General features: G+C 47.3%; 1 protein-coding gene and 1 long non-coding RNA gene across 5 annotated transcripts in view; one reads left to right on the top strand and one right to left on the bottom strand.

The window, feature by feature from the left end:
- Positions 1-27,071, top strand: part of Tep1 (telomerase associated protein 1) — a 46,521-nt gene that overhangs the window by 12,837 nt on the left and 6,613 nt on the right. The window contains exons 10-44 of one of the 3 annotated variants that reach the window (NM_009351.2): positions 2,044-2,153; positions 3,144-3,234; positions 3,429-3,615; positions 4,025-4,193; positions 4,608-4,766; positions 5,744-5,821; positions 7,026-7,156; positions 7,650-7,709; positions 9,971-10,129; positions 10,734-10,910; positions 11,148-11,268; positions 12,203-12,327; positions 12,570-12,683; positions 12,774-12,891; positions 13,015-13,209; positions 13,313-13,488; positions 13,564-13,720; positions 13,858-14,037; positions 14,474-14,566; positions 15,746-15,878; positions 16,036-16,186; positions 16,400-16,533; positions 16,686-16,774; positions 17,047-17,161; positions 18,557-18,797; positions 19,102-19,219; positions 20,035-20,159; positions 20,264-20,363; positions 20,550-20,705; positions 20,846-21,058; positions 21,280-21,433; positions 21,539-21,751; positions 23,666-23,829; positions 24,176-24,289; positions 25,904-26,011. In NM_009351.2, coding sequence (NP_033377.1) covers positions 2,044-2,153; positions 3,144-3,234; positions 3,429-3,615; positions 4,025-4,193; positions 4,608-4,766; positions 5,744-5,821; positions 7,026-7,156; positions 7,650-7,709; positions 9,971-10,129; positions 10,734-10,910; positions 11,148-11,268; positions 12,203-12,327; positions 12,570-12,683; positions 12,774-12,891; positions 13,015-13,209; positions 13,313-13,488; positions 13,564-13,720; positions 13,858-14,037; positions 14,474-14,566; positions 15,746-15,878; positions 16,036-16,186; positions 16,400-16,533; positions 16,686-16,774; positions 17,047-17,161; positions 18,557-18,797; positions 19,102-19,219; positions 20,035-20,159; positions 20,264-20,363; positions 20,550-20,705; positions 20,846-21,058; positions 21,280-21,433; positions 21,539-21,751; positions 23,666-23,829; positions 24,176-24,289; positions 25,904-26,011 — 4,928 coding nt within the window. The other 2 variants (XR_003950834.1, XM_030247719.1) reach the window with 2 other exon arrangements.
- On the bottom strand, positions 19,602-21,348 carry Gm52116. Of its 2 annotated transcripts, none has more exons than XR_003951130.1 (3): positions 21,256-21,348; positions 20,895-21,084; positions 19,602-20,747 (listed from the first exon to the last, which is right to left on the bottom strand). It is a non-coding gene; the product is annotated as a predicted gene, 52116 (long non-coding RNA). The 2 variants fall into 2 exon arrangements; XR_003951129.1 differs by having other exon boundaries at positions 20,895-21,041; positions 21,256-21,344.

Below are 27,071 nucleotides of genomic sequence, written 5' to 3'. Positions count from 1 at the left end.
GGCCAGAACACGGATGGAGCTGGGTGTGGTGGCTCACACCTATAATCCCACACCGATTTAGCTCCACAGCCGAATTCATGTTTCCCTTTTTGTTTCTTTTTTTTTTTAAAGATTTATTTATTTATTATTATATGTAAGTACACTGTAGCTGTCTTCAGACACACCAGAAGAGGGAGTCAGATCTTGTTACGGATGGTTGTGAGCCACCATGTGGTTGCTGGGATTTGAACTCTGGACCTTCGGAAGAGCAGTCGGGTGCTCTTACCCACTGAGCCATCTCACCAGCCCCCCTTTTTGTTTCTTAATCTTTAGAAATATTTTTTACTTTTTGAAATCAAAATTACATGATTTTCCCTTTTTCCTTTCTTTCCTCCAACCCTTCCGTGTTGCTTGCTGTCTCTCAGGTTCATGGTCCTTACTTCTTTGTTATATTCCTAAATACATAAATACAACCTGCTCAGTCTGTATAAAGTTACTTGTATGTACATGATTTCAAGGCTGAGCACTTGGCATTGAGTAACAAATTTGGGGATTCAAAGGAAAACCTACAACCTCCACTTTACTAAACCAGAATATTAGATCACTGAAAAGTGTAGAGGTCACTACTCTTCCTTTAAAAAAAAAATTACAGCTGAGGCTAGAGAGATGACTCAGCAGTTAAGAGCATGTATATTGCTCTTGTAGAGGATCTGAGTTCAATTCTAAGCATGTACATCAGGCGGCTCATAACTACCTATAACTCCAGCTCCAGGGCGCATACCGCATCCTCTTCTAGACTCTGTGGGCACTTACTTGCAAACAAGTGGTATTCTCTGTCTGTCTGTCTGGTCTCTCTCTCTCTCTCTCTCTCTCTCTCTCACACACACACACACACACGCACACACACACACACACACACACACACAGAGAGATGAATAAAGATAATTTTTAAAAGAAGAAAACCTGGGAGTGGTGGTGCATGCTTTTATGCCAGCACTCAGGAGGCAGAGTCAGGTCAATCTCTGTGAGTTTAAGGCTAGCCTGACCTGCAGAGTAAGTTCCAGGACAGCCAGGGCTACACAAAGAAACCTTTTCTGGAAAAACTGAAGGTTATACTTATATATTTGTGTGTGAGGTGAGCTGTGTGAAAGGTCAAAGGACAACTTGTAGTAATCAGTTCTCTCCTTCCATCAAGTGGGTGGGGAAAAGAAGAGTATATTGGGCCGGGCGTGGTGGCGCACGCCTTTAATCCCAGCACTGGGGAGGCAGAGGCAGGCGGATTTCTGAGTTCAAGGCCAGCCTGGTCTACAAAGTGAGTTCCAGGACAGCCAGGACTATACAGAGAAACCCTGTCTCGAAAAACCAAAAAAAAAAAAAAAAAAAAAGAAGAAGAGTATATTGTACCAGTTGAACTGTTGTATGCTGGCCTGCGGCTTACAAGGACCGGGTACACCAGGGAGGCAGGCTGGGGCTGAAAGAGACTTAGACGGCGAGAGGTTAATGGAGCCAAGACATGATTCTGTTCAAGGCTCTCCGTTTACTAAGAGAGTGTGCTTATAAAAGGGGAAGGCCCATCCCTCGCCAGTCCATTCTTGGTGTCTGGAGCCAGCCTGTAGGTCGTGTGCAGAATAGGATGTTCCTCCGGAATGTCTCAGGTGCTTCTCAGCAGGTAGCAGTGTCTTGGAAAGGCCAGTGGCAGGTGGCAGAACAAACGAGCCATCTAGGTCAGAAGGCTCCACCTTAGGTAATTTCCTTCACCAAGCAAGGTCAAAGTCTGGATCAGCCTACTTCAGTCCTGAGGGAGGCTACATTGAACCAGCAAGTAGAGCCAACAGTTAGTGACATAAGTTGTTATATAAGCAGCTATCCGATACACATTGTTATATGTTTTTACTCCCCAGTTCAGGCCAATCCTTGCTTCTTCTTCCTGGATCTTTAAAATCTTTTGAGTAGAGCAGATTGCATTCTCCCATTTGAGCTTCTGTGTGGCTCTGTGTTTCCTGCTGGGGACTATAACTTTGTATGTGTCACTCACTTGCTTTATCCTGTCCCCCATGACTGAAGACAATGGGAAACTGCCCTTCATGGCCATGCTCCGGAACCTGTGTAACCTGCTGCGGACTGGGATCAGTGCCCGCCACCATGAACTCGTTCTCCAGAGACTCCAGCATGAGGTACGAGTGATCCCTGGGGAGTGTGTGGCTCGGTCAGGAGACTGTGCACCTAGAGGCCAGACTCTTCCACATGCCTGAAGCAGTCATGGCTACCAGCTTGTTTCTATGTGGGATGTAAGAGGTGTGAAAACCTACAGATGTTGGGAAAGACAGGTCTTTGGGCTTAGTCAGCCCTCCAGAGATTACAATAGAGAGTAATAATTTTCATGTTTACTTTGTGAGCTCACAAGCTTACAGAAAGATCCCCATCTATGAATTAACTCACTTCAGGAGCAGTGTAATATAAAAAGCAATGGGGCTCTGTGACTGGAGGGATGGCTTGAGGTGGGTAAGGGCACCGACAGCTCTTCTGGAAGACTTGGATTTGATTCCCAGCACCGATGTGGCTGCTCACAACCATCTATAACTCACTTTCCAGAGGATCTGGTGCTCTCTTCTGTCCTCCGTAGCACCAGGCATACACGTGGTGCACATGCATATCTGCAGGCAAACACTCATACACATACAATATTTTTTCAATTAAATGAATAAATAAAAGGAGAATGGGGCTCCTGTTAATCCCCCTTTCACATCATTCATACCTTTCTTTCTTCCCCTTCTTCTTCCTCTTTTTCTTCTTGAGATCTTTTTTTCTTTCCTTACCTTCCCGCAAGCCTGATAGAGTTACTCAGTCACTGTCCTGGTACTGTAGCCCCATGGCTCCTCATCCTCCCTGTAGCCCCATGGCTCCTCATCCTCCCTGTAGCCCCATGGCTCCTCATCCTCCCTGTAGCCCCATGGCTCCTCATCCTCCCTGTAGCCCCATGGCTCCTCATCCTTCCTGTAGCCCCATGGCTCCTCATCCTCCCTGTAGCCCCATGGCTCCTCATCCTCCCTGTAACCCCATGGCTCCTCATCCTCCCTGTAGCCCCATGGCTCCTCATCCTCCCTGTAGCCCCATGGCTCCTCATCCTTCTTCCTCCTCTGCTCACCGTCCTTCTTGTTTTACAGAAATCTGTGGTTCACAGTCGGCAGTTTCCATTCAGATTCCTTAATGCTCATGACTCTATCGATAAACTTGAGGCTCAGCTCAGAAGCAAAGGTATTCTTTCTCTTCTGGTTTCTGTTTGCTTCTTGTTTGTAAATGAGACAACGCTCAGGTATTTTCAGCTTCTTGCTTTGTGGACTTAGAGTGTGGTGATGTGTAGTCAGACCTTTACTAGCCCTGAGGATAGGGGTTTAACATACTAAGGGAATAGAGGTTGCCTGACTTGCTATTTTCCTGTTACTATACAGCATCACCCTTCCCTTCCAATACAACATTGATGAAACGGATAATGATTAGAAACTCAAAAAAAAATAGGAGGCCTGCCAGTCGGAAGCACCTGTGCACCCTGACGCGCCGGCAGCTTCGGGCAGCAATGACTATACCTGTGATGTATGAGCAGCTCAAGCGGGAGAAACTGAGGCTGCACAAGGCCAGGTATGTGCTTGCTAGCTGGGGGGAAATTGTAAACAAAACAAAACAAAAACCCAACTGGATGCTCTTCAGAAAATCTGGGTTTGAATCCCACTCACCATGTGGTAGCACAGAGCTGTCTTTAACCCCAGTTTCAGGGAATCCAACACCATCTTCTGGCCTCTGCAGGTGCTTTGAGCACCGGCTTTGCCACGGACTCTGCCTTGCTTGCTGTGGTCTGTGTAAGAGTCCTGTGGTATGGAGAAAAAGGAAAGGCTCTATCCCAGCAGTGGAGGTAGGCTGTGGGAGGATGGGATAGTGCGTAAGGAGAGAGAGAGAGAGGATTTAGTATTAAAGCAGTACATTTTGTCTGCTTCAGAGTCACAGGCAGACAAGCTGCTGAGCCCCGTGTCTATGTCTTCTCTTGCTGCAGACAATGGAACTGTGATGTTGAGTTGCTGGAGCGCTATCGCCAGGCCCTGGAAACAGCTGTGAACCTCTCAGTAAAGCACAACCTATCCCCGATGCCTGGCCGAACCCTCTTGGTCTATCTCACAGATGCAAATGCCGACAGGCTCTGTCCCAAGAGTCACTCACAAGGGGTAAAGAAAAAAACCCTACATCTTCTGAGGGGCTGGCAGCATGTTGAGTCTTGAGGGGGTTTTGTTTTCCTCTGGTTCTCTGAGAACCACACAAACTGAAAGAAGTGGTATGGGTTTCTTCCAAGTGCCCTGGGACAGTTTTAGTCAGCCTTGATTATGGATCATAATACTAACATTTCAGGTTTAGCTAGCTAATTACAGTCTCTGAATTTCTGTCACAAGTATATCTTACACCCACTTGAATTGGGCAGGGATTCTGACTTCTTTATGGTTCCCCCAAGTCACTTCTTCCAGAGAATTGCTGACGATGACCCACAGTCTTTCATTTCCCCAAACCAGGCGTTTGGCCTCTAGAGCTGGGGAGCAAAGGTGGGTTCTAAAGTCTTATTTCCTGATGATGCCCTGCTCCATCAGCCTCCCCTGAACTATGTGCTGCTGCTGATCGGAATGATGGTGGCTCGAGCCGAGCAAGTGACTGTTTGCTTGTGTGGGGGAGGATTTGTGAAGACACCGGTACTTACAGCCGATGAAGGCATCCTGAAGACTGCCATCAAACTTCAGGCTCAAGTCCAGGTCAGAAACACAGCCCTGCTGTTCAGAAATATATAAGTGACAGAACGCTGGGCTCATCTCAAATAATTGATAAAGGCATGAGTAGCCAGGTTTAATAGAACACACCCTCAATCCCAGTACACAGAAGCAGGAAAAATGCAAGTTTGAGGCTAACCTGGGATACAAAGTGTTCTCGTTCTCGCTCTGTCTCTCTCTGTCTCTCTGTCTCTCTGTCTCTCTCTCTCTTTCTGCCTCTCTCTCACTCTTTCTCTAGCATATAACCTGGGCATGGTAACTAGTATACACCTTTAATCTCAGCACTTGAGTAGCAGAGGCAGGCAGATCTCTTTGAGTTCACCGTCAGCTTTACTTACATAGTGGATTCTAGTCAAGACTACATAGGGAGACACTGTCTAGAAAGAAAAAGAGAAAAGAAAAGAAAAAGAAGCATAGATGTATTAACTTTGAAGATTTCTCAAACAAATCAGTACTTGTTTTTTGTTTTTGTTTTTTTAATTGATTATATTAGTCTTTCCTTGCCCTAATGAAATACTGGAGGTTAGCTAACTTCATAAATGACAGATGTTTATCTTGCTCACAGTTCTTGAGGCTAGAGGGTATGGCACTGGCATTGGATGACGATGGTAAGGATCTCAGGGCAGGAGATGTGGTGTGGAAACACACACGGAAGACAACTGTTATGTCCTGAACCAAGAGAGAAAGTGACTGATGCTTCAGGTTCAGGTTCAGGTTTTTACAACTTATGTTTGCAGGAACAGATAGATACCTCAGAGTCTCCCAAGAGTGCTACATAATACCCGAAGGATATCTTGCTGGGCATAACCTATCAATACAGGGTCCAGCTGAGCCCCCTCTTTTTACCGCACATTGGGTTCAAATTTCAACCCAGAAGCCAGTGGAGGATACATTCAAACAGCATCCAGGGTGGGACATTGACACCTCAGCCCAACCTCCTAACCCAAGTTTCTTTCCTTCAGGAGTTAGAAGGCAATGATGAGTGGCCCCTGGACACTTTTGGGAAGTATCTGCTGTCTCTGGCTGTCCAAAGGACCCCCGTGAGTCCTACTAGATTCCTATGAAACTCCCTCCTAGCATTTCCTCCACAGCCTGCTCTTTTTTGTTGTCAACTGTAGCTGAGGCTGGCCTTCCATACCTGCTTCTCCTGCCTCCATCTCCCAAGTGCTTGGCTCATAGATGTGGGATATGTGCCTAATTGCCTCTGATTTCTTGACCTTTCTAAATGATCTGTCAAACTTTGCAGTGTTCTCGTCAGCTCACTGCTCAGTGTATTCCCTCGGAAAGGGCTGTGCTCCTAAATCTTTAGTGATAGATGGAAAATAGGAGTGTTATGTAATGTTTGCTAGTTCCCATGGTATAAATTGTTCCACCGTGGCAGTCTTCAAGCTTATGCCCTTGAATACAGAGCTGTGCAGAAATACACAGAAGCCTGTCCATTGATTGTATTTCCACAGTAATGGGATGTAAATATGTTCAGGGTTAGATGATAGTGAGATGTAGTAACATAATTAGAAGGTAATGCATTTCGAGAATTATTACCATTGTCCTAAACATAATAGAAATACTCTAGTGTTTAGAATTGAAGTCAGGGTAAGTGCTTCACTTTGAACTATATCCATAAGCTCTTTATTTATTGAACTGAATGTTTAAAATGGCCATGTAGAGAACATGCTTAGCTTAACATGCTCAAAGCCCACACCACTAAATATAAAACAGCCACACTTAAGGACTGACCCACAGCCAGGCATGGTGGCACACTCCTTTAATCCTAGAAGAAGGAGGAGGTGGGAGGATCTCTGTGAGTTCAAGGCCAGTATACTATGTATACTATGGTATACCTAATAAGCTCCAAGACAGGACTACACAGAGATCCTCAAAAACAAGCAAAACAAACAAAAACAAACCCCAACAAGAACAAAAAACGAAAAAATTTAAAAAACCAAAAAAAAAACCCAAAAAACAGTTTCACAGTGAACCTTCATCTCTCATGAGCATGAATGAGCTCCACAACACAATCCCTCACTTCTTTTTCTTTTCTTCCCATCCCTGCTGTCCCTGATTCTTTGATGCCACCCTAGGTTGGGGTGTAGTGGCATCCCTTCTAAGCATTCTCAGGAGCTGCACTTTCCTTTCCCCTCAGCATTCTAACCCATCAGTCCTTAAGCATCCTGACGCTCTGAGCTCATCCATGTCTATTTTAGCCTGGATCCCGGATCTCAGCCTCCTCTTTTCATCTTACAGATTGACAGGGTCATCCTGTTTGGTCAAAGGATGGATACCGAGCTCCTGAAAGTAGCCAAACAGATTATCTGGCAGCATGTGAATTCCAAGTGCCTCTTTGTTGGTGTCCTCCTACAGAAAACACAGTACATGTAAGGTTGCTGGTTGTTCTTGTACGGCGTCTGAAGACAGTTGTCCATATTTTCCCGTCTGCTCCTGTCAAAGTCTCACTTGTTTGATGTTTTGTATCTTGCCTTCTTGCTTTATTAGTTCTATTGAATTTAATTTTCTAGGACTTTCTTTGAAGTCTTTTTGCCCCTGTATGCTATTAGATACTGGACCCAGACCTTCTGTCCTTCTAGGCAAGCATCCTCTCACTGAGCTGTACTCTGGCCACATAATTCTATTACGACAAGATTGGTTGCACTCAGGGTAATACAGCTATCGGTCACAAAACTGTTATATAGGGGTGAGGTGTATATCTTAAGGTACTGCGGAGTAGAGTCTAGGTATATAGCCTTGGCTGGGTTTGAACTTGATATCCTCCTGTCTTCCAGGGCAGGTGCTGGGATTGCAGATGTAAGCCACTACCCCTGACTCCAGGCATCGATTTCGGTGCTTAGTGACTGCTTCTTTCTTTGGCAGATCACCAAATTTGAATCCCAACGATGTGACGCTCTCAGGCTGCACTGACGGGATCCTGAAGTGAGTCCACATTGGGCATCGGAGGGGAAAGAGGTTGCCTTAGAATGCACTTAAGGGATTCTCTATGCCTGTTAGCTCATTTATTTATTTTTCAAAATAAGATGGCTTATTTTCTTTCACAGATGTCTAAGCTTATCAGCAATACAGTGTGATAAGGGTTCCAACCTTCACTGCCTTTTTTTTTTTTTAAATAGAGCACTTTTGTTTTCTTTTTTTTTCTTTTTTAATTTAAATGTATTTGTTTAGTCCATGTGTATGAGTCCACTGTCACTCTCTTCAGACACACCAGAAGAGGACATCAGATCCCATTACAGATGGTTGTGAGCCACCATGTGGTTGCAAGGAATTGAACTCAGGACCTCTGGAAGAGCAGTCAGTGCTCTTAACCACTGAGCCATCTGTCCAGCTCAACCTTCACTGTCTTAATGCTTGATCACTCTCAACAACCTCTACCTCCTGGCTAAAGGTGGTACCTCAGCTCTGTGTTATACACATCCAAGTTTATGCTATATCCAATGAGAAAGAGGAAAAGCAGGTTGGAACCTTGGATCATCAGTTAAGAGTACATACTGCTCTTGCAGAGGTCCTGGATCTTGATCTGGTACCCAGTACTCAGTACCCAGTACCCAGTAACCATGCCAGGTGGCTCCCAACTACCTGTAATTGTATCCAGCTCCAAAGGGATTCAACAACCTCCTGCAACTCCAGAGATTTGATGCCTCTGCAGACACTGCACTTTTTGGTGCACACGAACCCATAGACGTACACACAGGCATACATAATTAGTTTTTAAAAGGAAATCTTTCTGATCTATTTTATTGAGTTATTATTTGCAATTATTATGCATAATTTTTGTTATTCACCACTTTATTAATTTCCATATGTTTTTAGCTTTTGAGATTAAGTTCTAATTACATCATTTCCCCCTTCTCTTTCCTCTCTCCAATCCCTCCTGTGGTTTGCTCCTCTTGCTTGCTCTCAAATATATAGTCTCTTTTTCTTTGTTCCTGTTACACACAGAGAGACTATAACTAGCTCAGCTCAGTTGGTGTTCCTTGTATGTGAATGATGTCAGGGCTGACAACTGGTATTACGTAACAAAGTTAGAGGGCTCATCCCTGGGGAAGCCTTTCTTCTACTCTTAGCATCCCTTAGTTACCTGTGCTTCTCTGTTTAGATCCCCACTTGGGTCTCTTGGTGATGTACTTGTTCAGGCTTTGTTTAGGTTGCCACACAGAGACATATACACAAACACATAATTGAAACTTTTTAAAACAATTTTAAAAAAACAAAAGTCGAGTGTGGTGTTGCATGCCTTTATTCCCTTGAGCAGCAGTAGCAGGCAGAGATCAGCCTGGTCTACATAGTAAGTTCCAGGCTAGCCAAGTCTACATAGTGAGACCCTGGAGAGAGAGGGGGGGAAAGAGGGAGAGAGAGAGAGAGAGAGAGAGAGAGAGAGAGAGAGAGAGAGAGAGAGAGAGAGAGAGAAAGAGAGAGAGAGGGAGAGGGAGAGGGAGAGGGAGAGAGAGAGAGAGCGAGAGAGAGGAGCGATATGAAAAAATTATATTACTTTTATGTGTATGAATGTTTTGCTGGTGCAAATTATATATATATGATGGGCAAGGCCAGAAGAGGGCGTCAGGTTCCCTAGAACTGGAGTCACAAACAGATGTGAGCATCCATGTGAGCATGTGGGTGATGGAAACCTTCCTTGGGAAGAGCTGCAGATGCGTTTGAACCTTCATGTTTGTTTCCTCTCGTCAAGTTTTCTTTGGATGTCACCTACACTCTTCAACTCATATTGGGAAGCCTCAAGCAATAGGGAGCTATTGTAGTTTATACAGAGCTGATCGCACAGAACAGGGAAGGTCTTAAACTGTAACTTTAGCTCAGACCAGTTTTCTAACAGGGATCTTAAGGTCACCATGCACAGAGAGTGGGAGGGGCTGGGCTGGTGACATCCTTCATCCCCAGTGTTTTGTAGTCTTATTTTCCAGTACACTTTCCTGGCTTATGGTTATCCTTTTTGTCTGGCTAGTCTTTTTGAGATGGGTCTCATTATATGATCCGGGCTCACCTGTACTTGTGATTGCCCCTAGCTCAGGTTGAGAACTGTGACCATGACATACCAGGTCTGCTCTATGGCTGTCTTCCTGAGGGGAGCCGCTGAACTGAGCAGGCGTGTCTTTGCTGCCTGTTTCTCTTGGGATGCCTTCCTGGTTCTGATCTCCAATATTCTGTTTTCATCATGCTTTTCTTAGATTCATTGCCGAACATGGAGCCTCTCGTCTCCTGGAACATGTGGGACAACTAGATAAACTATTCAAGATCCCCCCACCCCCAGGAAAGACACAGGCACCGTCTCTCCGGCCGCTGGAGGAGAACATCCCTGGTCCCTTGGGTCCTATTTCCCAGCATGGGTCAGTCTAGGTTGTGGGACTTGGTGATCTGGGAGGGTTGCCATCAGAACCTGGAGAAATCCTGTGCCTGCCATTCTGTCTGCTAGGGGCATTTGCATTTGGTCTGTTTACTAAGGTCTTTGTTCTCCTCCCCAGGCAGGGGCTTCCTGGGAACTGTCAGACTGTGAACCTATTCCTTGCTTTACTAGAGAGAAAAAAAAAATGTCTGTATGTAGGGAGGAGAGAAGACTCCACATCGATATAGCCAAGGCTTAGGCAAAAGGTTTAGGGCACAGGCTCTGGCTTTTCACATGGGCTTGCTTGATTGTTTTAATTTCTTAAAGATATAAGATATAGTTAAGAATAAGGTTAAGGTTTGCCTCAAAGCATTGCATTGATCGAATAGTAACTTTTTAATATGATTTTTTTTTTTAAAGAAAGAGGCACATAAGAAGTGGGGCTCAAATCTCAGGTTTCTGTAATTAGTCCCACAGCTAGGATATTATCTGGAGGCTGGTAAGACACCCTTCTGGCTATAGGGTTTATGTCAAGTGCTTAAGGGTCATTGCACCTATAACTCTGGACTTGAGATGGGGACTGAGCCCGACCCTCCACTTGCCCCCAGATGGCGCAATATCCGGCTTTTCATTTCATCCACTTTCCGTGACATGCATGGGGAGCGAGATTTGCTGATGAGATCTGTTCTGCCCGCACTGCAGGCCAGAGTGTTCCCCCACCGCATCAGTCTTCACGCCATTGACCTGCGCTGGGGTATCACAGAGGAAGAGACCCGCAGGAACAGGTGCAGGGCCACAGGGAAGAGGGGCTAGGTCAGGGGTGAGACGATTGAGTGGTGGAACTCGAGGGACCATGATCAAGACTACAAGAATAAATGAGGGTGAGGGCGGGCCTTTTAGATACCAACAGAAACTTTATCACCACTTTGCCCAGTTCGATTCAGGACCCTGCCGCCTCTGTATTACTATTGCTTGAAACTGCCCCCAGTGACTCCTTCCTGTTCCTGTAATCATGCCTACAGACAACTGGAAGTGTGCCTTGGGGAGGTGGAGAACTCACAGCTGTTCGTGGGGATTCTGGGCTCCCGCTATGGCTACATTCCCCCCAGCTATGATCTTCCTGATCATCCCCACTTTCACTGGGTAAGGCAGACAAGGTTGGTGGAGCTGGGGAAGAAACAGGGGTTGGAAAAAGCCCCTTGACAGGATGATGCCCCAGCAGGTCCTTGAGTCTTGATGTGAAACGCTGGCAGACGACTCTACCAGATGTACCTAGATGAAGCAGTTCCTTTGAGAGGGGTTTCTTCCCTGCGTTCTCAGAGGGTTGAAAGTTAATCTGCTTAGCTTTTGTCATCAGTTGGATGGTTTAGGTAAAAGGATCAGGAGTTGCAGGCCAGCCTGGGCAACTAAATGACATTGTTTCAGAATATAATGCAAAAAGTCATCTGGCTCCTGCTTTTAATGGTTTTAATGGCTTTAATGGTTTTCACTGGGGAGTGAAAGGCAGAAGGCCCTCCATGAGTTTGAGGTTATCCTAGTTTGCATAGTAAGTTCCAGGCCATCCAGGTCATACAGTGAGGACCCCCCCCCACACACACACACACAAAAGGGTCTGGGAATATAATTTGGTGGTAGATTACTTGGCTACTACAAGTATGGTTCCGAATCCAATCTTCAACACTAAGGAAAAAGTTGTATTTTAAAATACCCAGTACCAGGCTGGAGAGATGGTTCAGCAGTTAAGAGTACCGACTGCTCTTCCGAAGGTCCTGAGTTCAAGTCCTAGCAACCACATGGTAGCTCACAACCACCCGTAATGAGATCTGATGCCCTCTTCTGGTGTGTCTGAAGACAGCTACAGTGTACTTATGTATAATAATAAATAAATCTTAAAAAAAAAATACCCAGTACCTGTTAATCATTTGCTAATGGTTAGCTAGTAACTATATTTTACGGTCTGTGTTTCGGGGAAGGACACAAGATTACTGAGATAAGGGTGATCTCGGGCATCTGAAGGCTTCCAGAGATGGGCTGATGCTTGGGACTGACCCTACCTCTGTCTTCCCTCTCCATGCAGACCCATGAGTACCCTTCAGGGCGATCCGTGACAGAGATGGAGGTGATGCAATTCCTGAACCGTGGCCAACGCTCGCAGCCTTCGGCCCAAGCTCTCATCTACTTCCGAGATCCTGATTTCCTTAGGTACCTCCTGTTGCTACCAGGTTAAAATGTCCCCCACAGAAAGCCAGATAGATCCCGTCCTCAACCCCCAGCATTCAGTGCTGAAAGAAACAGGCCTCAGATCCGTTTTTTTCCACTCCGACTCTAGTACAAAGTTTCAGGGGGCAGAGCCTTATCTCCTGGCTGATGACAGGAGACAGAGGGTCTGAGTCTGGCCCTGCACCTGAGTCTGGCCCCGCCTCCGGGGTGTCTTTTGTGATCAGCTCTGTGCCAGATGCCTGGAAACCTGACTTTATATCTGAGTCAGAAGAAGCTGCACATCGGGTCTCAGAGCTGAAGAGATATCTACACGAACAGAAAGAGGTTACCTGTCGCAGGTGAGCTGCCGGAGGCCGAGGCACCCCTCCGTTAGAGGCGTGGTGCAGGGAGCCAGGCTTACTCTGGGTTGGGTTATGTTTTCCCTATAGCTACTCCTGTGAATGGGGAGGTGTAGCGGCTGGCCGGCCCTATACTGGGGGCCTGGAGGAGTTTGGACAGTTGGTTCTCCAGGATGTGTGGAGCATGATCCAGAAGCAGCACCTGCAGGTGAGCGGGGGTGCAGACAGAGAGGGGCGAGCTTGGTAGTCCTGGGTGGGAGCAAGTTGGTGGGTTTTAGGCCAAGAGGGTCCAAGAAACATGGAGATATAATCAGCGCTCTGTGACCCTCAGCCTGGGGCCCAGTTGGAGCAGCCAACATCCATCTCAGAAGACGATTTGATCCAGACCAGCTTTCAGCAGCTGAAGACCCCAACGAGTCCGGCACGGCCACGCCTTCTTCAGGATACAGTGCAGCAGCTGTTGCTGCCCCATGGGAGGCTGAGCCTAGTGACTGGGCAGGCAGGACAGGGAAAGACTGCCTTTCTGGTATGAGCCTCGGACAGCAGGAAGAGCTTTGGGGCTAAAGAGGTAGATCCGGGAGATTATGCACATACTGAAATGCAAATATGGTTCTGTTTGCCCCATGCAGGCATCCCTTGTGTCTGCCCTGAAGGTCCCTGACCAGCCCAATGAGCCCCCGTTCGTTTTCTTCCACTTTGCAGCAGCCCGCCCTGACCAGTGTCTTGCTCTCAACCTCCTCAGACGCCTCTGTACCCATCTGCGTCAAAAACTGGGAGAGCTGAGTGCCCTCCCCAGCACTTACAGGTGTGTACCTCAAGATTAGCCAGCTGTGTTGCTGTCCGGCTTCCCTACTTCTGACCCCGGCCTCTTCACACACAGAGGCCTGGTGTGGGAACTGCAGCAGAAGTTGCTCCTCAAATTCGCTCAGTCGCTGCAGCCTGCTCAGACTTTGGTCCTTATCATCGATGGGGCAGATAAGTTGGTGGATCGTAATGGGCAGCTGATTTCAGACTGGATCCCCAAGTCTCTTCCGCGGGTGAGTGTGAGGCCAAGCTGAGACAGGAGGAGGGTTGGAGAGAAGGGTGCCATGGCGGGTGATCGGGACAGGGACCTCTCTAATGCTGTTCTTTTTTCCCCCTCTACCTTTCTGTTCCCTTCGTACAAATGTCACAGCGAGTACACCTGGTGCTGAGTGTGTCCAGTGACTCAGGCCTGGGTGAGACCCTTCAGCAAAGTCAGGGTGCTTATGTGGTGGCCTTGGGCTCTTTGGTCCCATCTTCAAGGGCTCAGCTTGTGAGAGAAGAGCTAGCACTGTATGGGAAACGACTGGAGGAGTCACCTTTTAACAACCAGGTTGGACCCAGACCAGGGCTCATGGAGATGTGGGGTACACCAGGGAGTCATAAGGGTGCAGCTGCTGAGGCCACTAGCTGTCATCCTAGCACGGCCTTTTGGATGTCTCCAGACCTTTCTAGCAGGGGAAGTTGTTCATTAGATAGTGCTGATGTTTCACAGGACCATCCAGACTTTTCCATGGTGATCTATCTCCCTAGGGAGGATGAGTAGAATTATGGCCAAGGGATGCTAGGCTGAGGCGTGGAAACTTTCCTGACAGAGGATCTAGCTGGGATGTAGGAGCGGGGTATGCATTTTGAGGTGACGTAACATGCACACCCTTTAATTAGACTCTCAGGGGTGTAGGCACTTGACAGTTGGTGCTGTCACAGACCCAGCTATGGTAGGCTTCCCTAATCTCCTGAATAATGCTGAATCCTTCATATCTGACCAGATGCGGCTGCTGCTGGCAAAGCAGGGTTCAAGCCTGCCATTGTACCTGCACCTTGTCACTGACTACCTGAGGCTCTTCACACTGTATGAACAGGTTAGTTGTATTTCCCATTGCTGGTGGCCTTTTTGGGTTCCATCCCTCATCCTAGCCTGTCTTAGTTGCCTTTCTGTTGTTAAGATAAAATACCCTGACACAAGCAGCCTGCCTCGGGAAGGAAGGCTTTATTTGGCTTTGACTCACGGTTGGAGTTTACAGTCTATTGTTGCAGGGTTGTTAAAGTGGCAGGAGCTTGGAGCACCTGCAAGAAAGAAAGAGCTATAGATGCTGTGCTCAACACATTTTTAATGTGCAGGATATCAGCCAAGGGAATGATGCCACCCATAGTGAATAGGTCTTTTAACCCCAAGTTCCCAGGACGCAAGCAGATTGAAACCTGATTCTTGACTAAAATATTACACAAGTATTCCCTACCCAAGTTTTTGATAAAGTACTGTTGCTCTCTGAAACTTCTGGTATAATGTTTTCTTAGTTTCATTTTCTATTGTGATAGAAACACTGACAAAGCCTACTTAAGGGTGTAAGCATTTCTTGCTCAAAGTTCACGGGTATAGTTCCTCATGGTGAGGAAGCCAAGAGGAGCTTGAATCAGGGATCAGAGGATGAATGCTGCTCAGCTTCCTTACTCTAAAAATATCATGAAATCTATTCATTTTATGTTATGTGTGAGTGTTCAACACACACACACACACACACACACACACACACACACACACACACACACACACACACACTTGTATATGCTTGGTGCCCACAGAGGTCAGAAGAGGACATTAGATCCTCAGGAACTGGAGTTACAGATGGTTGTGAGTCTATCATGTGGGTCTGGGAGTTAAACCCGAGTCCTCTGCAAGAGCAACAAGTGCTCTTCACTGCTGAGTCATCTCTCCAGTCCCTCAGCTTTCCTTGTAGTCCAAGATTCATCCAGGGAGTGATGCTACCCAAAATGAGTAGGCTTTCCTCAAGATAATTCCCCAAGGAATGGCCAGCAGCCTATCTTTAAGGTGGTTGGAAATTAACACTACCTGTCACGGCATTTTTCATCTTTTGCTGTCTTTGGTCACCCATTCCCTCTTTCCTGTTTTTTGTTTTTTTTTTTAACCTCTTCATTCCTTCCTACTGTAGTTCTTGCTACTCCATCCTCTCTTGTACTGCCAGAGTCACCTGTCTGCCTCCTCCCGCCCCAGACAAAGTGTTTTCTTCTTTCACTGCCAGGTGTCTGAGAGACTTCGAACCCTGCCCGCCACTCTCCCACTGCTCTTGCAGCACATCCTGAGCACCTTGGAGCAAGAACATGGCCATGATGTCCTTCCTCAGGCTTTGACTGCCCTTGAGGTCACACGAAGTGGTCAGTGATTGGGGAAGGATGGGAGGCTGAGAGCTCAGCTATTGGCTAACCTTAGTTCAGCTGGGATATTAGCCAGAGATGCTGGGTGGGGTCATGTATAATGGAGATTGGCTGGCTCCCTGTGTGGTTTGAGCTGCCAGAGGGTTTGCATTTTCAGGTCTGACTGTGGACCAGCTACATGCAATCCTGAGCACATGGCTGATCTTGCCCAAGGAGACTAAGAGCTGGGAAGAAGTGCTGGCTGCCAGTCACAGTGGAAACCCTTTCCCCTTGTGTCCATTTGCCTACCTTGTCCAGAGTCTACGCAGGTAATGCTGCCCCAGCTGAGCTCTCTCCCATTAGGACATCCTAAGATTCTTTCTTCATCCCACCCGTCCTTCGGTAAAGCCCCACACTTGCCTCCCAGGTCCTGAATGCTACTCTTCCAGTTTCCATTCTGCAATGGGAACGTTGGCACATGTGTTCACTGACTGGCTCTGTTTCTCCTCCCTTACTCTTCTCCCCTCTTTTCTTGAGGACAGTTTACTAGGGGAGGGCCCAGTGGAGCGCCCTGGTGCCCGTCTCTGCCTCTCTGATGGGCCCCTGAGGACAACAATTAAACGTCGCTATGGGAAAAGGCTGGGGCTAGAGAAGACTGCGCATGTCCTCATTGCAGGTGATTACAGCCTGAGTCAGCCTGGGCAGGAGTATGAGGCATGGATCTGGAGGTCAAGACCATACACTGGCCACTGGGTAGATAAGTCTGCTGCAGCCTAAGAGCTCGGATATGCTGCAGTGGGAAGCCCTTCTCAATGTCTGTTCTTGCAGCTCACCTCTGGAAGACGTGTGATCCTGATGCCTCGGGCACCTTCCGAAGTTGCCCTCCTGAGGCTCTGAAAGATTTACCTTACCACCTGGTGAGTCCCGGCTGCTCTTAGTTTCCTTAGTCCAATCTAAACGGTCTGCTTGGACCGTTCTTAGATTGCTCTTCCCTTTCACACCAACCCCACCCGTGTCATTTAGCCTCTTACACACTCCCTCTACCTTTGACTTTTCCTGCTGTCTTCCCTCCGGTTCTTTTCCCAGGTCCTGGGTGTAAGTCCTAGATGCACAGGCATGGTTGAACACTAGCCTATTCCTCCTCACCAGCCCCTTTACATTCCTAATGAATCCAATCTGCTCTCCCCAGCTCCAGAGCGGGAACCATGGTCTCCTTGCCGAGTTTCTTACCAATCTCCATGTGGTTGCTGCATATCTGGAAGTGGGTCTAGTCCCCGACCTCTTGGAGGCTCATGTGCTCTATGGTGAGATAAGTCATTGGAGTTGAGCCTTTTTTTTTTTTTTTTTTTTTTTTTTTTTTTGAGATATGGGATACCCTGCCCAAGGGGAGGTGTAAACAACAGCCACATTTCCATTCCAACCTCAAAATGCCCCATATGTAAGCAAATGATCCTTAGGAAACCCTTTTGCTTAGACCTCTTCAGTAGACTTTCTCAGTTTATACTGTACAGTAAATTATCTAGGAGGTTTGTTAAAATTTCAGATTCTAAGATTACAAGATTTCACTTCCCTAGGTCTTCAGTGGAACCCAGAGCTTTGTGTTCTGAATAGGTGTGTTTCTGATGTGAAGTTTAGAGGGTGATACTCCCTCAGAGACTTAAAAAGTTAAATACACCATATAATTATACTTGGTGCTGAAGTTAATGGAGTCCAGGCGGGATTCCTAGTGATATTGTGTTTTCTGACCCCCACTCCCTTGGTATATGTGTGTGTTTGTGTGCATGTGTGAGTGTGTGTATGCGGATGTTTGTGTGGTTTTGGAGGAATGTGTATATGTTTGTGTGAGGGTGTATATGTGTGTGTGTGCGTGTTTTTGTATGAGTGTGTATACATTTGTGTGAGTGTGTGTATGTGTGTGAGGGTGTGTATGTGTGTTTTTGTATGTGTGTGTATGTGTATGTCGTATGTGTGTGTGTGTGTTTGTGTGTCTCTGTGTGTAAATAGGACACAGAAACCAGAGGAGCTGTTAATTGTTGCTCTCCACCTTACTCCATTGAGAAAAGGTCTCGCAGGGCAGTGGTGGCGCACGCCTTTAATCCCAGCACTTGGGGGGCAGAGACAGGTGGATTTCTGAGTTCGAGGCCAGCCTGGTCTACAAAGTGAGTTCCAGGACAGCCAGGGCTACACAGAGAAACCCTGTCTCGGAAAAAAAAACAAAAACAAAAGAGAAAAAGGTCTCTTACTGAATCTGGCGCTCACTGGTTTTTGGTTAGGCTGATGGCCAGCAAGCTCCAGTGGTTCTCCTGTCTGCCAGTCTGTCTCCTGTCTCCAGTGTTCTCCTGTCCGGCACCAGCACTGGGCTTACAGGTGCATGTGGCCACACCTGGCTGTTTGTTTGTTTGTTTGTTTTTTGAGACAGGGTTTCTCTGTGTATCCCTGGCTGTCCTGGAACTCACTCTGTAGACCAGGCTGGCCTCGAACTCAGAAATTTACCTGCCTCTGCCCCCCAAGCACTGAAATTAAAGGTGTGCGCCACCACGCCCGGCTCCCACCTGGCTGGCTTTTTATGTAGCTGCTGAGGATCTGAACTCAGGTCCCCCTATTTGTGCAGCAAGCTCTTCAACTCCCTGAGTCATCTCCTCAGCTATTCTCACTCTCTCTCTCTCTCTCTCTCTCTCTCTCTCTCTCTTTGAAACTAGCTTCTTCAAAGCCTGAAGCCAACCAGAAGCTCCCAGCGGCAGATGTTGCTGTTTTCCATACCTTCCTGAGACAACAGGCTTCACTCCTTACCCAGTATCCTTTGCTCCTGCTCCAGCAGGCAGCTAGCCAGCCTGAAGAGTCACCTGTTTGCTGCCAGGCCCCCCTGCTCACCCAGCGATGGCACGACCAGTTCACACTGAAATGGATTAATAAACCCCAGACCCTGAAGGGTCAGCAAAGGTAAGACCCTTGAGCCTAGCTGTGGTAAGCCTTTCAGAGCAGCGGCCCTTCAGAGAAAGAGGCAGAAGAGACCAGAACTACTGTGCAGAGAGGAGGGTGCAGGCAGAGATGCAGAGAAAGAGGCAGAAGAGACCAGAAGTACTGTGCAGAGAGGAGGGTGCAGGCAGAGATGCAGAGAAAGAGGCAGAAGAGACCAGAACTACTGTGCAGAGAGGAGGGTGCAGACAGAGATGCAGAACTTGCTTCCCACTGGCTTTCTTGCCCTCACTTCCTCTTCCTCCCTATTTTTTTTCTCCCTCTGTAGCTTGTCTCTGACAATGTCCTCATCCCCAACTGCTGTGGCCTTCTCCCCGAATGGGCAAAGAGCAGCTGTGGGGACCGCCAGTGGGACAATTTACCTGTTGAACTTGAAAACCTGGCAGGTATGACGATGAAGGCAAGACAGAGTGACTGTCAGAAAACCCTCATGTACTACCCTGACGGTCCAGTCAAGCCAAGCCCATCCTTAATACCCTGGTTGATTCGGCAACTTCATTCAACTCCTATCATATTAGACATCTTAGTCAAAGGCTCATTCAGCAGCGGGGTATGACAGTTCACACTTGTAATCCCAGTCTCAGGGAGACAGTGTCGGGAAGACTGTGAGCTCAAAGCCAGCCCGGACTCTATTAAGTATAAGGTCAACTGGGACTGCGTAGAGCAAAATGAAACCCAAGCAGCACATGTGACTGTGCACCATGACTGTGTGGCTTCCCTTTGAGTCGTGTGACTTAGTCTTTTGAGGAACAGGGCTGAGAGCCAGGATCCAGTTGTTCACATCATAACATCTATGAGAGTTGTGTATATACAAGAGAACTTTGGCTGGAGAAAGGCCTTACACGGGGAGCCTTAGCAAAGACACAGGAGAGAGTGGTTCTGTACGTGGCTGTGAGTGATTGCAGCAGTGGGTAATACCAGACTGGAGAGAGCCACAGCTTTTTCTTCTGACTCAAACCACCCCATCACCCCCGTGCACATGCATGCATGTCACACCCTTTCCCTAGAGCCCCGAAAATCTGTGCTATGGGGTCTTGGAGTGAGAAAAGGTCACCCTGCCTTGATTATGAGGTGCACTTGGACCTGTATTTGGGCTGGGAATGTAGACAGCCAAGGACTTAAACCCCTTTTTATGGCTGGGGCCTGCAATGGGTTGGATTTGGGAGTCACCTGAGCCACACTTCCCGACTGGCCGTTTCAGGAGGAGAAGGCTGTGGTGAGTGGCTGTGACGGGATTTCCTCTTTTGCATTCCTTTCGGACACTGCCCTTTTCCTTACTACCTTCGACGGGCACCTAGAGCTTTGGGACCTGCAACATGGTTGTTGGTAAGACCTCCCATGACTGAGTGAGAAGCCCTGAGAGAAATGAGTGAGGAGGGAGCCTACTTGCCAGATGACCCCAGAACCCTGACATGGTCTTCCTGGGGCAGGGTGTTTCAGACCAAGGCCCACCAGTACCAAATCACTGGCTGCTGCCTGAGCCCAGACCGCCGCCTGCTGGCCACTGTGTGTTTGGGAGGATACCTAAAGGTAACAAAAAGTAACCCTCAACCATGAGCCGAAACTGATTTTGTTGTTCCACGTGGCATGACTGCCTGTCCTGGGGAAGCCTTGCTGAATCAGGGGACTAGATAAGATAACCCCCAGGAGCTCCAGGGCTGAGAGGCCATTTGTGTCCAGCACCTACCCTGGTTTCTCCTTTTTTGTCTTCTCCAGCTGTGGGACACAGTCCGAGGACAGCTGGCTTTTCAGTACACCCATCCAAAGTCTCTCAACTGCGTTGCCTTCCACCCAGAGGGGCAGGTGGTAGCCACAGGCAGCTGGGCTGGCAGCATTACCTTCTTCCAGGCAGATGGACTCAAAGTCACCAAGGTAATAAGGTCCTGCGTCGGCTCTCCAGGAGAACACGCAGGACTGTGGTGAAAGTGGAGAGTGACAGCTATATTCCATGTCGTTTTGAGCCCATACTGAGAACAGGCTCTGTTGTTTTTAATCTTTGTACCCACATCTAGGAACTAGGGGCCCCCGGACCCTCTGTCTGTAGTTTGGCATTCAACAAACCTGGGAAGATTGTGGCTGTGGGCCGGATAGATGGGACAGTGGAGCTGTGGGCCTGGCAAGAGGGTGCCCGGCTGGCGGCCTTCCCTGCACAGTGTGGCTGTGTCTCTGCTGTTCTTTTCTTGCATGCTGGAGACCGGTTCCTGACTGCTGGAGAAGATGGCAAGGTGAGTTTCCAGAGGGTCTGTGGGTTCTGGGACAGAGTAGCAAAAGTAGGGATGTGTTCAGGTTGTGCTGGGGGCCTTTACTGAGGATCCTGGAGGAGTTTGGATGGTGAGAGAGAAGTCTTTTGAAGGAAGATGTCATGGGAGTGGGCGGGGGTGGGTGTGGGTGGGGCGGGGGCAGGGACGGGGCAGAGAAGTACCTTTAAACTTTTCTTGCATCCTAGGCTCAGTTATGGTCAGGATTTCTTGGCCGGCCCAGGGGTTGCCTGGGCTCTCTTCCTCTTTCTCCTGCACTCTCGGTGGCTCTCAACCCAGACGGTGACCAGGTGGCTGTTGGGTACCGAGAAGATGGCATTAACATCTACAAGATTTCTTCAGGTATCAGAAGGGGAGTAGATGGGTTTACACCCTTGGAAAGAAGGTTCCTGCTGCCTTATTTCTTTCCCCAAATGTCTTTCTTTCACATATGCTTCCATTTTCTAGGTTCCCAGGGGCCTCAGCATCAAGAGCTAAATGTGGCGGTGTCTGCACTGGTGTGGCTGAGCCCTAGTGTTTTGGTGAGTGGTGCAGAAGATGGATCCCTGCATGGTTGGATGTTCAAGGGAGACTCCCTTCATTCCCTGTGGCTGTTGTCGAGATACCAGAAGCCTGTGCTGGGACTGGCTGCCTCCCGGGAACTCATGGCTGCTGCCTCAGGTAACACTAGGCAGGTTATTGAATCATGTCTTTGAATATGCTTGGGTCACCCCGCAATTAATTTATAACTGCAATTATGCATGCCTATCAAAATCCATTCACATACAGGGTTTACTTACAACCTTTAAAATGCTTTTGAATGTCTTCTGCTGAAGAGTCAGGTTTTTACGAAGCTGGGGCTTCTTAAAAGAATTGCCTATGCTTTGCTCCTCTGGGGTTTTACTGTACTGGAGGGGATCTGTTCAAGAAGCTTTGAGCATTTGGCTTCTTGCTGTCTTGCTCTTTTGCTAGAAATCTGCCTTTGTACTAGGGAGGGCTTGATCTCACTTTCTCCAGGAAATTTAAAGGCTTTAAACCTGTTTATTATTATTATTATTATTATTATTATTATTATTATTATTATTATTATTATTATTAGTTTAGATTTCTGTCCCACACAGAGAATCTATGCAAGTTCTTGACCCATATTGGGTGTCAATTATTAATGTAATTTTAAAAGGATGACAGTTTTTTTCTAACCCTGACTAACTCCCAAGTCATTGAGACAGTCTCTCTGTCTCTCTCTGTCTCTCTCTCTGTCTCTCTCTCTGTCTCTCTCTCTCTGTCTCTCTCTCTGTCTCTCTCTCTGTCTCTCTCTCTGTCTCTCTCTCTGTCTCTCTCTCTGTCTCTCTCTGTCTCTCTCTCTGTCTCTCTCTCTGTCTCTCTCTCTGTCTCTCTCTCTCTGTCTCTCTCTCTGTCTCTCTCTCTCTCTCTCTCTCTCTATATATATATATATATATATATGTTTGCTTGCTTGCTTGTTTGTTTGTTTGTTTGTTTTTCAAGACAGGGTTTTTCTATGTAGCCCTGGCTGTCCTGGAACTCACTCTGTAGACCAGGCTGGCCTCGAACTCAAAAATCCACCTGCCTCTGCCTCCCAAGCGCTGGGATTAAAGGTGAGTGCCACCACTGCCCAGTGAGACAGAGACTATATTTTCATATTATATGCTTACAACACATAGCTGAGTTATTAATGTACTCTAAACCTCTAACCTCATCTGGCTGCCTCCCAACCAAAGTGCCCATGATACTTGCAGTTTAGTATTATTCTAGCTCTCTCTGCTTCAGATGTTTTTTCCCAAGCTGCTTCTCACACTCTCTCCTCATGGCTTGCTTCTCTTCTCCTCCTCCTCCTCCTCCTCCTCTCCTTCCTCGTCCATCTTCTCTCTCTGTGTCTCTGTCTATGTGTCTCTGTGTGTTTCTCTCTCCCTCCTCCCCTGGCTGGGAGAAGTCCAACCCTATTCTCTCTTCTGCTCAGCTATTGGCTAATCAGCTCAATTGACAAGTCAGAGAATAAATGAGGAGCAATGTTTACACAAATTTGAAACTGGAGAGATTTGGAATAAACATTACAATGCTATGTCTGGATTGCAACTGTATATGGGCAATCAGAGAAGTCAGCATTTGAATAACACAGGATAATCTTTACACAGTGCCCAAAAGCATATGGCTACAGTGTTCCTCTTGCACAATTATTCTAGGCTGTTTCTAGTGGGAGGAGGAAGACGGTACTAGTCCCCTGAAAGCAGAGGTTTGGTTCTCATTGATGGTGAGGTGAAAGTGATTGAGGCCTTGAGAAAATGCCTCTGCCACAGCTGCTGGAGAAGTGTGGTGGGCAGTTATACACACGGAGCCACACTTGACTGAGTTCCGCCATGCAGAAGCTTGGCACAGGGCGCTCCCATGCTGTGGGCTTATGTCATGACTGACTCTTGCCCAGGGCCTCTGCCCGTTCTGGTGACTCACTGTCCCACTTCCCTGGAGCTTTACTCGGGTGGGTGCTGGGCTCTGCTCCCGTGGTTTCCTCTGGCTCCTAGGCCAATCTTGCTTCTGCTTTTAGAAGGTACTTGCTTCCTTTTCTGTTCACGGATACAGAGGACTTCACTGTGAGACTGTGGCCCAGACAGCTGCTGACACAGCCACATGTGCATGCGGTAGAGTTGCCCTGTTGTGCTGAACTCCGGGGACACGAGGGGCCAGTGTGCTGCTGTAGCTTCAGCCCTGATGGAGGCATCTTGGCCACAGCTGGCAGGGATCGGGTGAGAAGGATGCAGAAGATGCAACCCTATGGCCCCACAGCCTCTCTGGTCCTAGATTCCTGAATGGTCTATTTCCCATTGCTTCCTTGAACTTTTTGATCTACCAGAGCTGCAGGCAGGTCTACCTGCATGCTTTATACTTTCTCTCTTCTTTAAAACTTCCTGCTTGAAACCTGGTGTGGTGGCACCTACCTTAATCTCCGTACTCAGAAAATCAGAGAGATCATTAGTCCAGGGCCAGCTTAGGCCTCATGAGACATTGTCAGAGACAGACAACCCCTATCTGAAATGGCTTTGGTATTCTTACAGTCTGTGTCCTGAAGAAGCCCTGTCCTTACCTTCCCAGAATCTCCTTTGCTGGGACATGAAGATAGCCCAAGCCCCTCTCCTGATTCACACTTTCTCGTCCTGTCATCGTGACTGGATCACTGGCTGTGCGTGGACCAAAGACAACATCCTGGTGAGTGAAGGGATGGGAAAGAGTAGGCAGGGCCCAGCAAGTATCCTGAGGGAAAACAATGACCTCCGCCTCAAACATTTTCTAGCATCTATTAATGATGGTCGTGCTAACGCTTGCTGGGCATGTACATAGTCTACGTTAGGATTGGCAAAGGCTCAATCATTATCGCCACAGTTAATCTTTACTATGCCCTGTAAAGTAGACCCTACCTTTAGGTCTCCCTCCCAGAGAAGAAAATTGACCCCAGAAAAGCATTTTCAAGGTCATGCCAGGGATAAAGCTGAGCTAATCAGCGTTACACTTTTGTGTGCATCAGTGCACGCGTGCAGATGGATGTCCCTTTGTGCCATGGTATGTACATGGAAGTCAAAAGACAACTTGCAGTAAGTAGTCAGTGTTCCCTTTGTACCTATGGTTTCTAGGGACTGAACTCAGGTTGTCAGGCTTGGTGGCAAGCAGCTTTACCCACCGAGCCATCCTACCATCCCAGAGCCAAGAAACATTCTGAGAAGAAAGCCCCTCTGCCCTTTTGCTGGTGGATACTGAACCCAAGGCCTTGCATATACTAGACAGGTGCTGTGCCCTCTAACCATTCCTCTAGCCCAGTGCTTCTTAACCTTCCTAATGCTTTATTTAACCCTTTAATACAGTTCTTCATGTTGTAGTGACCCACAACCATAAAATTATTTTTGTTGCTACATCATAACTATAATTTTGCTACTGTTATGAATCATAATGTAAATATCTGATATACAGGATATCTGATATGTGACCCCGTGAAAGGGTTGTTTGACCCCTCAAGGGGTCATGACCCACAGAGAACCACTGCTCTAGAGCATGCTGGGGTTTTTTTTTGTTGTTGTTGTTTTTTGTTTTTGTTTTTAAAGTCTTAGTTTTTTTTTAAAAAGAATTATTTGTGCGCTGGAGTGGTTAAGAGCACTGGCTGCTTCTTCCTGAGTTCAATTCCCAGCAACCACATGGTGGCTCACAACCATCTGTAATGGGATCTGTTGCCCTCTTCTGGTGTGTCTGAAGACAGCTACAGTGTATTCATATACATAAAATAAATACATCTTTAAAATTAATTCTTTAAAAATTTATTTATATATCTTTCTTGGTTTGTGCATGTGAGTGTTATGCCTGTGGAGGCCAGAAGAGGATGGTGGATCCCCTGAAACTGGAGTTACAGGCCATTGTGAGCTACCTCATCTGGGGGTTGAGGAACAAATTCATGTCTGCTAGAACAGTTTTGCAATGGTAGCCATTTCTAGCCCCAAAGCCCGTGTTCCTAACACGATACAGTACTGCCTCTGTAGCTTTGGGATGCCTGAGAGTGAAAGATGTCACTGTGATTTATTTGCTCCTAAGGCATAAAACTAATCTCAGATTATTTTCTCAGGGTTTGTGGTGTTTATTTTCCGTATGTAGAGTTCTTAAGTTGTTTTTAAAAAGACATGAGAAAGGTCCCAAGCATGGCGCTGTACCTCTTTAATCCTAGCATAGTGCGTTCAGGCCAACCAGTGCCTCATAGTGAGTGAGACCCTGTCTCAAATCCACACAAACAAAATGTGAGAGGAATGTAGATGATCTTGTTCTTCTCCCTTGTGACTGCAGGTCTCCTGCTCGAGTGATGGCTCTGTGGGACTCTGGAACCCAGAGGCAGGGCAGCAACTTGGCCAGTTCTCAGGCCACCAGAGTGCCGTGAGCGCCGTGGTTGCTGTGGTAAGGCGATGGACTTCACCAGTGTTCTCTGGGAGGGCCTGGAGGATCTGGGAGACTGGATGCATTGGGTATCTAATCTCAGTGGCAAATAGTAAGATTGTGGTACTTGGGACTGGGTTCCAGTGTTGGGCCTTATGGTGGGTGTGCCGGGTGGCACATAAAAGCACATCCTCTTGGTGTTATGAATTTCTGGCAAAGTTTCCGAGCCACTCAACTCCACAGTTCTGCATCCCTCACCCTTTTACATCTTCCAAGTCCCCGATGTTTACCTTCCCCTCTCTGGAGGGAGCAGAGGTCTTATCCAGGTATTTTCTAAGTTCTTGGTGTCTTAATCAGGAATTAAATCAAGGCACACACAGAATGGGTTGGCGAGATGGGTCAGCATTGAGAACACTTTCAGAAGACCTGAGATCAATTTCCAACATCATGTGTGTCCAGGGAGACCTTGAAGACCTGAGTTCAATTCCCAGTACCATGTGTGTCTAGGGAGACCTTGAAGACCTGAGATCAATTCCTAATACCATGTGTGTCCAAGGAGACCAGGAAGCCTCTGCCCTCCTTGGGCACCTTCATTCATGTGCACATTCCCTCCCCCAACTAAAAATATTAAAAAGCACACACAGATTGTGAAAGCATAGAGGTAATTTTATTCAAAGCAAAATATACATAAGTAAGGTATGCTGTCTCTGGGCAGTGATGGTCTATGCCTTTAATTCCAGCACTCTGGAGCAGAGGCAGGTGGAGCTCTGTGAATTTGAGGTCAGCTTGGTCTATGGAATGAGTTCCGGGACAGCCAGGGCTACACAGAGAAAACCTGTCTCAAAAAACCAACAGTCAAGCAAAAAGCTGTGTCCTCCTGAGTGAAGGGCCCAGATTATTGGTTAGGGCTTCTTGTATAAGGGCTGAAAGAGGGAGGAGCTTGATTCCTAGGGTTATAAGGTCAGAGTGGATCTCTATTGTTATACCCGGGCTTGGATTAAGTACACTTTTTCTTGCTGCATAAGTCATTTACTACAATGTATCTTCTTTTAATTATGTGCACAGCAAATAGTGATACAGA

This window comes from Mus musculus, chromosome 14, assembly GCF_000001635.26.
Source record: "Mus musculus strain C57BL/6J chromosome 14, GRCm38.p6 C57BL/6J".
NCBI lineage: Eukaryota > Metazoa > Chordata > Mammalia > Rodentia > Muridae > Mus > Mus musculus.
This window is presented reverse-complemented; position numbering and strand designations above follow the sequence as displayed.